At 49.4% G+C, this 11,871-nt stretch overlaps 1 protein-coding gene across 2 annotated transcripts; it reads left to right on the top strand.

Annotated features, from left to right (window-relative positions):
* The first annotated feature begins 280 nt into the window (after window positions 1-280).
* On the top strand, window positions 281-11,157 carry PIRT (phosphoinositide interacting regulator of transient receptor potential channels). Of its 2 annotated transcripts, none has more exons than XM_017859636.1 (2): window positions 281-1,040; window positions 8,617-11,157. In XM_017859636.1, the coding sequence occupies exon 2, from the start codon at window positions 8,755-8,757 to the stop codon at window positions 9,166-9,168; it is 414 nt and encodes a 137-aa protein (XP_017715125.1). In that variant the 5' UTR covers window positions 281-1,040; window positions 8,617-8,754; the 3' UTR covers window positions 9,169-11,157. The 2 variants fall into 2 exon arrangements, with proteins under 2 accessions (XP_017715125.1, XP_017715126.1); XM_017859637.1 differs by having other exon boundaries at window positions 8,735-11,157.
* The last annotated feature ends 714 nt before the right edge of the window (window positions 11,158-11,871 follow it).

Genomic DNA, 11,871 nt, shown 5'->3' on the forward strand with positions numbered 1-11,871 from the left:
CTGAGGAGCAACAGCTGCTCACATTCTCAGGTTAGTGTGGACCAGGGCAGGAGCCAGCATGCCTTCCAGAATCATAGGCAATTTTGCTGACCCCAGTGTATGCATCAGCATCTTGAGAACTGGCTACTCAACATCTCACACCCAGCTTCCCCAAGCACAGTCCGGTAAAGGTTTATAGAGGTGAAAACCTTTTCACCCTCCTTGCACTGATATTCATCATTCTCTTCTCATCATGGTGGCAGCAGGCATCGCATGAAAAGCAACAGGGCATCATGAGGAATGATTGGAGGAGTGATGGGGAACAAAGCTCTTTTGCCTCTGTTTGAGATGTCGGGCCCGGGATGGGGGTAAGTCCTGTTGTGGACTCCTGGCATTTTGTAACATAGGGTGCCCACCCATAGGCATTGGAAAGTTCCAAGGAGTGTCCTTGCCATCTTGCAACCAAGGGTGTTTTCTAAGTCTGCATGTGCCCCCTCCAATATCCAAAACACAGAGAGTTCCCAGATCGAATTACTAAGGCCTGCACTGAACAGAGCCAGTGCAGCGTGAGTCAGCCAGAGGGTCTGATCCAGTCTTTGGCAACCCATCCCCACCACCATGGCACCACCACACACCTCCACCAACCCAGAAACTCCAGGTCCTCTGATTTCTGAGCCTGGGTCAGGAGAAGCCGCCCTGCCCAGGCATCAGTGGAACGCACGCCTCCATGAAACCTGAAGACAGACTGCAGAGAAGCATCATGAATTTTTCACAAGATTCGTCTCATCATGGCTGAGCAGAGCTGAGAAAGCCACATTCCGAGGACCCATGCCAACAGCTCACAAAGAGTTAACCCATTAGGCCATCGCCTGGTGAGCTCATCCATCCCTGCTGGAGCCTGCTTAGTTGCTGGGATTCATAGCACACCGACTTCTGGATGTGGTCAGGGTGGCTTTCTCCGGCTGGCATGGACTTGAGCAGAAACTCATTGCCGGCTTCCTCCTTGCACGAGCACCGAGTGATTCCCAGGTCCCCCATCCTCCCCTGGGACATCGAGGACAGTAAATAAGGAGGGAGCGTTTCCCTCTGCCCTTCCTTCCACCTCGCTGGAGGAAAGAGCTGGTTTTAACTTTGTTTTGGAGCATGTTGTCTTTGAACTGGGGGTTGGAAGGCAAGTAGGAACAACAAGCAGAGGAGAGGGGGCTATGCCCTGGGAGGGGGTGAAGCCAGCCTGGAGGCACTGCCTGCTGAGGGTCTTGGCAGACAGGGGTGGCCAGAGGAAGGGGGCCGCCCCTTGCTGTGTACCGGGAAGAAGGGAATTTGTGGGCAGAGGGCTGCTTCAGTCCTTCGTGTATAGCATCCAGCCTTCACCGTTAGCAGCCATTGTGGGAAGGGCTGGGCAGGGACTATCCTACCAAATCTAGGTGGGAGAAGGAGCAAAAAAAGCCAGACCATAAAGTGCAAGGCCACCCCCAGACCCCAGAGTACATGGGCAGAATCTCCGACCCAGGCTGTCCTCCTGGGCACCCCGTATCGGACCTCAGCAGCTGCCAATGTCTTCCTCCTGCAGCTGTGGCAGGTGCCTGGGGCAGGTGCCAGAAAAACAAGGTAGGGTGCTCTGGCTGCCTCGGGAGTTTTATCTCAGAAAGGGGGAACAAGGCAGGCACATGCAAACATAGACAAAGACGTGGCTCAGTCAGGCAACTGTGTGCCATGGGGACCCTATATCCAGGTAGAGCCAGATGTGATCACACACATGATTGCCCAAGCTATTTTTCTACCCTGTCACTGGCCAGAGTCTGGCCACCAGCGGGGTGGCCCGACGAGGGAGGTGAGTGGCACCCTCCAGGTTGACTGTGACCTTTGGGAAACTTCCCTTCCTAGAAGCGCTATGAGCAGCTGACAGATGGGTGGCCATGGCCATGGTGACAGCAGTAGCTTACTCAGAAACTCTCTAGCTTCTACTTTATCAGCCCAGACACTTGGCTCCCACTCACCTTCTCAGAGGGGTGGACAGTCACCAACAGAATGTCCTGGTGAGGGGAAGACAGCACCACCAGAGAAGACAAGGGACCCTGAGGACAACCACTGGCAAGCTGGAGATGGGTGGGACATTAATGGGGACTCCATGAGGGAAACAGGAGGACCCTCCACTTCTCACCACTCTGAGTCTTCCACAGGAATACTACATGGTGTTACTCCCACCACTTCCATCCTGCCTTCCCCGCTTCTCCCCCAGACTCCCCTCGCTGGGCCCAGCCTCCCAGCAGTGAGGTAATGTGTGCCTCTCTCCTCTGCTTTCAGCTCTTGCAACTCCCAGAATAGCCCAGGTGCTATCAGAGCTCCCTAGATGGAGGGGCCTGAAGGGCAGAAACTCGGGAAGGGCCAGATAACTCCAGGTCCAAGCACAGCAGCACAGCAGAACCTCTTACAATATTAGGGTTGCCAGATGTATTGCCAGATGCCCAATTCAATTTGAATTTGAAGATGAGTAAACTTTTTGCATGCATTGCTCCCATGCAATATTGAAACATTCTTATACGAAAAAAGTATCCATTGTTGATCTGAGGCTGAAATGTAACTGGACACCTTGTAGTTTTATTCTCTAAATCTGACAACCCTATTAATACCAACCGTATTTCAGCACTTTCGAAGGAGGACAGCACCAGGGAAAGGCCTGGGGAGTGAGGGGTTTGGACGAGATGTACAGGTTATGGGGTGCGTGGAATGCAAGTGAAGAAAACTTTTTAAGGCAAGGAAAAAAAAGGGCAGGGCCCTCGTTCAAAGGAGCGACAGCCACCAAGGGAAAGGCTTGGGGAGTGAGTTCGGAGGGTGTTAGATGTACAGGTACGGCGGGGTGGCTGGAATGCAAGTGGGAAAGGAAAACAAGAGGAAAAAAAGGCAGGCCCTCCTTGAGAAAACATAAATAAAAGAGCAGGGCTGGTCGGCACAGTAGGCTCACGCCGGTAATCCTAACACTTTGAGAGGCTGAGGAGGTGGATCACCTGAGGTCAGGAGTTCAAGGGCCAGCCTGGCCAACATGCAAAACCCGCTCTAATAAAAATACAAAAATTAGCCAGGTTGGGGGTGGCAGCACCTGTAATCCCAGCTACTTGAGAGGCTGAGGCAGGAGAATCGCTTGAACCTGGGAGGTGGAAGGTTGGCAGTGACTAAGATTCATACCAGGTCACTCTAGCCTGGGCAAAAGAGCAAAACTCCATCATAACATAAATAAAATAAATAAAATAAAAATAAAAATAAATAAAATAAAATTAAAATAAAAATAAAATAATAAAATAACAGCTGGATTTGGAGGCCGGCAGCTCTAAGCCTGTGTTCCTAGCCTGGCAAAATGGGAAATGATAATAGTGTTACCCTCTTAGAGTGGGAGGATTAAAAAGACTCCCAGCAAATAAGAGTGGCACACGCCAGGGCATCTTATGCTGGATTTTGTGGCATAGTGACAGTGGTGGACTTTGAGGGGCCGCTGTTGCCACAGCCCCTTGCTGGCCTCTGCTGCTTGCTGGCCCTCAGCTCATGGGGACCCTGGCATCCTTGGCAGCTCCACCCAACAGCCTGGCCTATCTCTCAGCCAAGGCTGCAGTTCCGTTCACTACGTCCCACCCTCAGGGTTCCTCCCCACTTGCTCTTTCCCACAATTTTGAAAAAGAAAAGTTAAAAACTGCCCCAAAGAGGGGAGCAGATAAGTCTGGAGCCAGGCAAGGCTGCAAAAACGCACATTCCAATCCAGATGCTCTCCTCTCCTGTGAGTCATCTTGAGCAAGTCACTTAAACCTCTCTTGATCCTCAGTTTCCTCACCTGCAAAGTGTGGCAAGAATTATAGCTTCCCCAGAGAGTGACTGTGGGAGGGGATGAAATGAGGCAATGCAGACAAAGCATTTAGCGAGGTTCCGCACACATAAGCATTTGATAAATAGTCGTTATTATTTTGTATAAAAAGGGCACCTGCCTTCCCCAGCACATGGCCTCTTTGCCTTTGGAGAAGCAGCTGAGGTACATTGGGGATTTTTGTAGGAAACTTCGGCCAGGCAGAAGAAGCCTGCCTTGCGAGGTGGAGCTGTCACCTTCAGGCCCAAAGAAGGGAGGCAGGGAGGAGTTGGTCAGGTGTGTCCTGCCTTTGCCCCTTCACGGCTGCCTCCATGCCACCTTGTGAGCTGCTCCCTTCCTAACACTGGCTGTAAGGATCAGAAGGGAGGTTTTTACACCACCGGGTGGGAAGGAACAGTTGACCCGTGCGACTTTTGTGTAAATGTGTACGAGTCAGGTTTTAACCTTCGTAGTAAAAAAAAAAAAATAAAAAAAAAAAAAAAAAAAAAAATGCGTGTGTCTCTTTTTTCTTTCTCAGGGCTCTACGTACCTCTGTGAAGGCCACAAGGCGGGCGATCATGAGGTTAGGAGATTGAGATCATCCTGGCTACACCAATGAAACCATCTCTACTAAAAATTACAAAAAATTAGCCAGGCGTGGTGGCGGCACCTGTAGTCCCAGCTAACTCGGAGGCTGAGGCAGGGAGAATGGCGTGAACCTGGGAGTAGAGGGTTGCAGTGAGCCGAGGATCGTGCTACTGCATTCCAGCCTGGACGACAAGAGCGAAACTCCATCTCAAAAAAAAAAAAAAAAGGAAAAACAGAATTCAGAATATCGTCCAGGCACCTCAAAAGTCCCCATTCCAGTCACTACCACCACCAAACGCAGGCCACTATCCTAACCTCTCATAGCATTAGACTGTTTACATGTATTTGAATTTTATGGAAATGAGATCACATCGGCATGCATTCTTTCTCTGTCTGGCTTCTCATTGCTATATAGTCCAGACCAAGCACTTGTTTTCTTGGTGCCAGCCTGCAGCCTTCTCAGCCTGGTTGTGTACTATAATTAAGTCCCCACCCAGTTGAACACTTCCTGTTCCTGAGCTCCCTCACTCCCAGATGGCAGCTCCCAGGAGCAAGTTCTTCCCTGCCCAGCCCCAGCTATCTTCTCTGGCACCACTGAGAATCACTGCATTTTAATTCCTTCATCACAACCTTTCCAACCTCAGGGAACAGCAATCATATCTCCCCATGTCTTCACTGAAAAGGACTGGAAATGAATACTGAGAAAAAGAAATTCTGTTTAAGATGATCAAACACCCTCACATGAGACCAGATTGCAATAACCAGCACAAGGTCTCCTAACAGCTTTATGAACCCATCCCTGCCCCTCAGCCCACAGAGGAAAAAAAAAAAAATCACTCTTTAAATGGCTGCTTTGCTTATGCAAATATACCACAGGGTCCAAAGGGAAGCACACACTGGGTGCTTATGGTTACAAAAGCACCTTGTAATATTTTCAGAGTCTTAGGAAGCAGAGATCCAAACTGTAACATCACCAAGGCCAAATTCTGAAGGCCTTGGTTACAACTCCTCTGTCCCCCTGTTAAAGGGGAGGGATCTGTAACTGCTTGTTCTAGAGAATGGAATCATTATTCTTGGGGTCAGGGGCGACGCTAGTTCAGAAAAGTTCAGGCCTGAGCAGTGAGGGATGGAATGAGCAGGTTGGAGAGATTCAGCTGAAACTGATGCCGTCGGAAGGATTGAAGGAGAACGCATTCAGTAAAGGACTCCTCTCTGTGTAGAAGTGCCTTGGTCAAGCGGAAGGGGCAGGTTGCAGATAAATGTAGCATGTATCAGGACTTGGGAGCCACCAGCTCCAGACACCAACTCCTTTATCCCAAGCTGTCTTTAACTCCTGGCCAGTAACATGGTTTCCCAAAGTGCACCCCACCACAGATCTGAGTCTAATTCCAGCCTCCCTCGCAGGCATCCTATTTGAGCTGGGGAAGGTGGTTTCATTGTGACCGGGATGAATAGTCCACCTTCCCCAATACAGTTTTTTGCTATGGAAAGAAATCTCTCGCATCCCACTCACAAACAGGGATATTTGTAAATGCTGATGTGAGTGGGGTGTGAGTAGCCAAACAGGAAACAAAAGAAGAAGCCAGAGGAGGAAGTGCAGGATTCTTGGCCAGGAAAGAGGGTAGAAGCCAAGGTCCAGAGGCTTTGATCTGAAGAGGGAAAAAGAGCAGAAGCCTAAGAGAGCTGCTTAAGGAAAGTCATCCCAAGCAGGCAGGGGCCCCTCGGAGAACAGCCAGAGAGCTTGAGGACTCGGGGTACAGGAGGAGAGAGCCTGCGGGCTCTATCCCAGAGAGCAGCAAACGCCTGAGCTTACTGCAGGGAAGGATCCAGGCTCCTGCTAGAAGACAAATAAGTGTGTAAGTGGTTTCTATGTAAGTGGAGAAGGTCCTGAGTTTGTCCTTAGCAACCAGTGGAAGGGAGAGGAGGGGAAACAAGGAAGAGAGAGTTGTTCATTTACTTACTCACTCAATTAAAGATACACTAAATCTCTGGGGTACAGAGTACTGTACAGACACCTTGGAGACATCTGAAAGATGAAGCAGGGCAGTAACTTTGTGAAACCTCCAGGCAGGGAACCTGGGCTCTCGCCAATAGAACCTATCCTCAGGAAGTATCTAATATCAATCATTTACATCTTATGACCTTGTTGTAAATATATAGACCTTTGCCTTGAAGCCACATTTCTGATTATGAAATGTAAGGCTTTAATCTAGGCTGGGTGCAGTGGCTCACACCTATAATCTCAGCACTTTGGGAAGCTAAGGAGGGTGGATCACCTGAGGTCAGGAGTTCAAGACCAGCCTGACCAACATGGTGAAACCTTGTCTGTACTGAAAACATAAAAATTAGCTGGGTGTGGTGGCGAGTGCCTGTAATCCCAGCTACTCAGGAGGCTGAGGCAGGAGAATCGCTGGAACCTGGGAGGCGGAGGTTGCAGTGAGCCAGGATTGCACCATTGCACTCCAGACTAGCAATAAGAGCAAAACTACACATAAAAAAAAAAAAAAGAAAGAAAGAAAGAAAGGAAAAAAAGAAATCCTTCAATCGGACCTTAAAATAATTTGAGGAAGCATTGGTATGGTGAAGTATTTGGCGGGCAAGCAGTGCTTTTCTACATCCCAGCCCTGAAATTGCTCTACATGGATGACCATCTACCTCTCCTGAGTTGGAGTCAGCAAGGAGGTAGCCCCAGTCCTGAGAGCCATGCAGATGGGCTCTCAATGAGACACTGGAGTGGGTCGTTGAGTGAGACTCCATACCTTTCCAGGCCTAAGAATGGGAAGCTGGAAATTGGCCTCGATGTAATTAACATGGAGGGTGGGGAAGGGTGGCATTTAGATCTTAGAAGATTGCACTGTAGGGGCTGGGCACGGTGACTCATGCCTGTAATCCCAGCACTTTGGGAGGCTGAGGTGGGCGGATCACCTGAGGTCGGGAATTCGAGACCAGCCTGACCAACATGGAGAAACCCTGCCTCTACTAAAAATACAAAATTAGCTGGGCATGGTAGCGTATGCCTGTAATCCCCACTACTCAGGAGGCTGAGACAGAAGGATTGCTTGAACCTGGGAGGCAGAGGTTGCGGTGAGCTGAGATCACTGCATTGCACTCCAGCCTGGGCAACAAGAGTGAAACTCCATCTCAAAAAAAGGAAAAAAGGTTGCACTGTGAACCTGAGACCTCACTGTCCTCTGCTGACAGAGCACATGAAAGCCCAGGCTGCACGAAATGGTATTCTCCAACCTGTGCATAGCCTGGTAGGAGTGACGGGTTCAAATCTGAGCTCAGGCAGTTCCTTATCGTGTGATCTTCAAGAAGTTGCTTCACCTCTCTGAAGCTTCACTATCTCATCTGTAAAACAGAACTAATGCCTAATTCACAGGTTTATTGTGAGTTTCAGTTTAATAAAGGAAGTGTTTGATGCAGTGTCTGGCACAGGACACGCATGCAGAATTTATCTATAAAGCATCACTCTTCTAATAGACAAACGATATCATTTATGGAGTACTTGCCATATGCTAGACATTATTTCAATGCATTACACCACTTAACTCACATGACCTTTTTGAAAATTCTATGAAAGAAGTAATGTTACCCTCATCTTATAGGTAAGAAAACTGAGACAAGGATAGGTTGAGTAGTTCCATCAAGATCAGACAGCTAGAAAGTGGTTGGGTCTGAAAATAAAATGCCCTTTCAATAAACTGTAGCTGGCCGGGCGTGGTGGCCTGTAATCCCAGCACTTTGGGAGACCGAGGCGGGCAGATAACTTGAGGTCAGGAGTTCAAGACCAGCCTGGCCAACATGGTGAAAACCTGTCTACTAAAAATACAAAAATTAGCCAGGCTTCGTGGCAGGTGCCTGTAATCCCAGCTACTCAGGAGGCTGAGGCAGAAGAATCACTTGAACCTGGGAGGTGGAGGTTGCAGTGAGTTGAGGTCACGCCACTGCACTCCAGCCTGGGTGACAGAGGGAGACTCTGTCGCAAAAAAAAAAAGAAAAAAAAAAACTATAGCTTTTGTTTGTTTCTAAAATGGCATCACTTGTTTTAAATATTAAAAGCTATTGAATAAATATTTAAATAGTGATCCTTGTTTTAAATAGTAAAAGCTATTGAATAAAATGTTGTAATATTTATCTCTCACAAGAAAAAAAATTATACCAGCTTGGGTGGTTTCTTATTTACATGAATTTCATTTCACTTTCTTTTTTGGCTTCAGCACAAAGACCTTGTTCACCCTCCACTGAGAGTGGGGCTAGAGATGGATGCTGAGTACAGGAAGGGTGTGTGAGGATTCCTTTGGCTCCACTCTTGTTTCCAACTTTTGCCGGTCCTAGGTGCCCAGTCCTGAGCAATCATGACGATGGAGACTCTCCCCAAGGTTCTGGAAGTCGATGAGAAGTCTCCAGAAGCCAAGGACCTGCTGCCCAGCCAGACCGCCAGCTCCCTGTGCATCAGCTCCAGGAGCGAGTCTGTCTGGACCACCACCCCCAGGAGTAACTGGGAAGTCTACCGCAAGCCCATCGTCATCATGTCGGTGGGCGGTGCCATCCTGCTTTTTGGCGTGGTCATCACCTGCTTGGCCTACACCTTGAAGCTGAGTAAGAAGAATGTCTCCATCCTCAAAATGGCAGGGCCCGGCTTCCTGTCCCTGGGACTCATGATGCTGGTGTGTGGGCTGGTGTGGGTGCCCATCATCAAAAAGAAACAGAAGCACAGACAGAAGTCGAACTTCTTACGCAGCCTCAAGTCCTTCTTTCTGACTCGCTGATGGTGGTTTCTGCATCTCTCTGCCACCTTGAGTGGGAGAAGATCTGACGACCAACATCTGACATCCCCATGAATGCCATGAAACTGATCCAGGAAAATGCTCTTCCTGACCCAGTGGGGAGGACAGAGCTCAGGGCTCCATCCCCCATGCAGCCGGGAACGTTGCCAGATATATCCACTTTACCTGTATTCTGACTGATGCTTCCTTGGATCTTGGCTGTGGCTTTCCCTTTTGTCACTCTAACCCCTTGCCTCTGCATCCAGACATCATTCATCTAACGCTCTCTGCCAAGTGCAATGCATGCTGGGAAATTCTTCGGGGGTGGGCTATGACCCAGGGAGAACCTCTTGTTTACACATCTGAGTGCCAGAGCTGGATTCTTCATTTGCATCCTTCTGGAACCAAAACTGACCCATGGAGGTCCTTTACAGAGGAGGAACGGACGGCTGAGTTCTGACCCATTGGGTTTGACAGCCCCAGCTCCCTCAGCAGACTTTCAAGATCACAAGTGTCAAACATTCCAAAGACTGAACAATGAAGGGAGGCCTGGGAAAAACACTCTCCAAGATGACAGGTGCCCCTGGACGTGGCAACATGACTCTAGGGGTTTGTCAGCTGAAGAAGTTTAACTCCTAATTATATAATATTTACATCAGAGGCAGTGGGGTAGGCTAGGGGATGTCACAGTTTCTGCTTGACCTTCTAACTCCTTCTCATTGACCACTTTCTTTGAACTTGGTCGTTAGCCAAGGACAAATGCATGTTGCCCTAATTTCTTTCCTACCCCTGCCTCTACCTCTGCATCTAGAACAGCAAAATGGAAAGATACAGAGGGATCCTCTAAGATTGTTTTCCCCTTCACGTCTATCAAGATCAAAATTGAGAGGATCAAGTTCCATATCCGAATGATCTGTAGGTTGCTAGAGATGGAATTCATGTTAGAAAATTCCAACTTCTGTTATCCCTGCCCCCGCCCACCAAAAAAGTCAACACTTATTCAGTGTCCCGCTCTGGGATAAGCCCTGGCTGGGAGCAAGACACGATCCCTGCTGTCTTCTTGCTTCCCAAGGTGAGAGAGGCAGCCAAGCCAACCAGCAAAATGCAGGTGGTTGTGGGAACACAGGAGGCGTCTACCCTAAACTTGAGAGAGGACAGAGAAATTCCTGGAGGCCATGTCCTCCAACCCAAAAACAAAAGGAAGGATAAGAGTTGCCAAAGAGAGGAAAGAACAGCATCGGAAGCAGCAGGCGCTGCCATGTATGTACAGGAGCAGCTTGGGGAAGGGGAAGCACGATGGAATTAGGAAACTGCACGGCCCCTTGTCTGACTCTCAGATGTTTTTACTTCATCCCTCTCTTGGCCGACTTCCCACCTCTTCCCCAAGTGCCTAGTGTAGCTTCTCCTGGAGGCACACCGTAGAGCCTCCTGGGGTCTATGGTAGAGACGGGAAGTGGGTTTCCAGAGGGCCTGCCAAGCAGAGAGTCCCTGAGAGGTAAGTGCTTCTGTAATTCCCTGTGGCAATCAAGAGGCCCATAGGTGAAGGAACAGAAGTGGTACCTGTGAGCGAGCCAGTCACACTGCCGTAGGCCACGCCAAAGACTCCTGGAGAGCATTTGGTAATGAGGTGTGAGAGGAGAGCATCCTGCACCAGAATCACCCTTGTCTTGAGGTAATTCTCTTCACTCCTCCGCCTTGTGGCCTCCCCAGTCACCATGGCCCTCCAGATATCCCTGTCCTCTATGGCAGTTCCATATGCAGAGCCAGAATCCATCCTTGTTCCCTCTACATTGTGGGAAAATCCATGGAGGCAAGCACTTTTGTCATGGGGACCGCCCCTTACCTGACCCACCCACGGAGTCAGTTTGGGGAACTCATGGCTGTTGAGGCTCACCCAGGATGGCCATAGCCTTCATGCAGACCCATGCCAGTGTGGCCAGGTCTCTAGCTCACCTCTAGCCTTGCACACAACAGGCGGTCAGGGACCAATCTTGGGAGTGCTTGCAAGGTGCTATGTCATTAATCGTAGTTTATGGTGGGGCCTCAGTGACAAACCTTGCAGATCATTTTCCTTCTTCTGCATGAATGCAGATTTAGATTTGGGGCCCTATAGTATCACCCTTGCATTTCTTCGGATGCGTTCTTAAAGGGAGCAAATGGATGGGCCCCAAATCACTCACTGGGAAAACTCAATACTCCAGGTGCCTCATTTCCTCTGCCCAGGAGCTTTAGCCTGGGCACAGCTATATGAGGGTGGGGCCCTTTGGATGCTGCTATCACGGATGTCTTTAGGGCGGAAGGGAAGTTTGAGGACAACACAACTCTAGAAGTCCAGGTTCTGGATTCACTTTTGCCAGGACTCTAGCTAGTACCTGGGGGGCCTCCATTCCCTGGGCCCACTCAAGCTTAGTTCTCAGCAGAGAAACATGGAGGAAATATCCCCAAAACATTGTATCCCACTGGGATTCCTCCACATTGAGGTGTGGGCTGGAATGTTCCAGGGTCACACTTTTGGAGGCCAGGGACATTGAGGGTGGGGTTTGCCAATGGCCTGTAGGCCCACATGGGAAGGGCTGAGCTATGGATTGCATCTGATCTGGAATGCCAGCCCATGTCAGACTCCAACATTTCTGCAACAAAGCATCACCTGCAATGGGCTCTTTTCATTTTCAGGGTTGGTCAAAGGACAGAAACCAGCTTCCATGT

The sequence above is a fragment of the Rhinopithecus bieti genome, unplaced genomic scaffold, assembly GCF_001698545.2.
Source record: "Rhinopithecus bieti isolate Rb0 unplaced genomic scaffold, ASM169854v2 scaffold_51827, whole genome shotgun sequence".
NCBI classification, from domain to species: domain Eukaryota; kingdom Metazoa; phylum Chordata; class Mammalia; order Primates; family Cercopithecidae; genus Rhinopithecus; species Rhinopithecus bieti.

What these genes read in the sequence shown, in the direction of transcription:
- PIRT (XM_017859636.1), top strand. Translation starts at nt 8,755, where the DNA reads ATGACGATGGAGACTCTCCCCAAGGTTCTGGAAGTCGATGAGAAGTCT.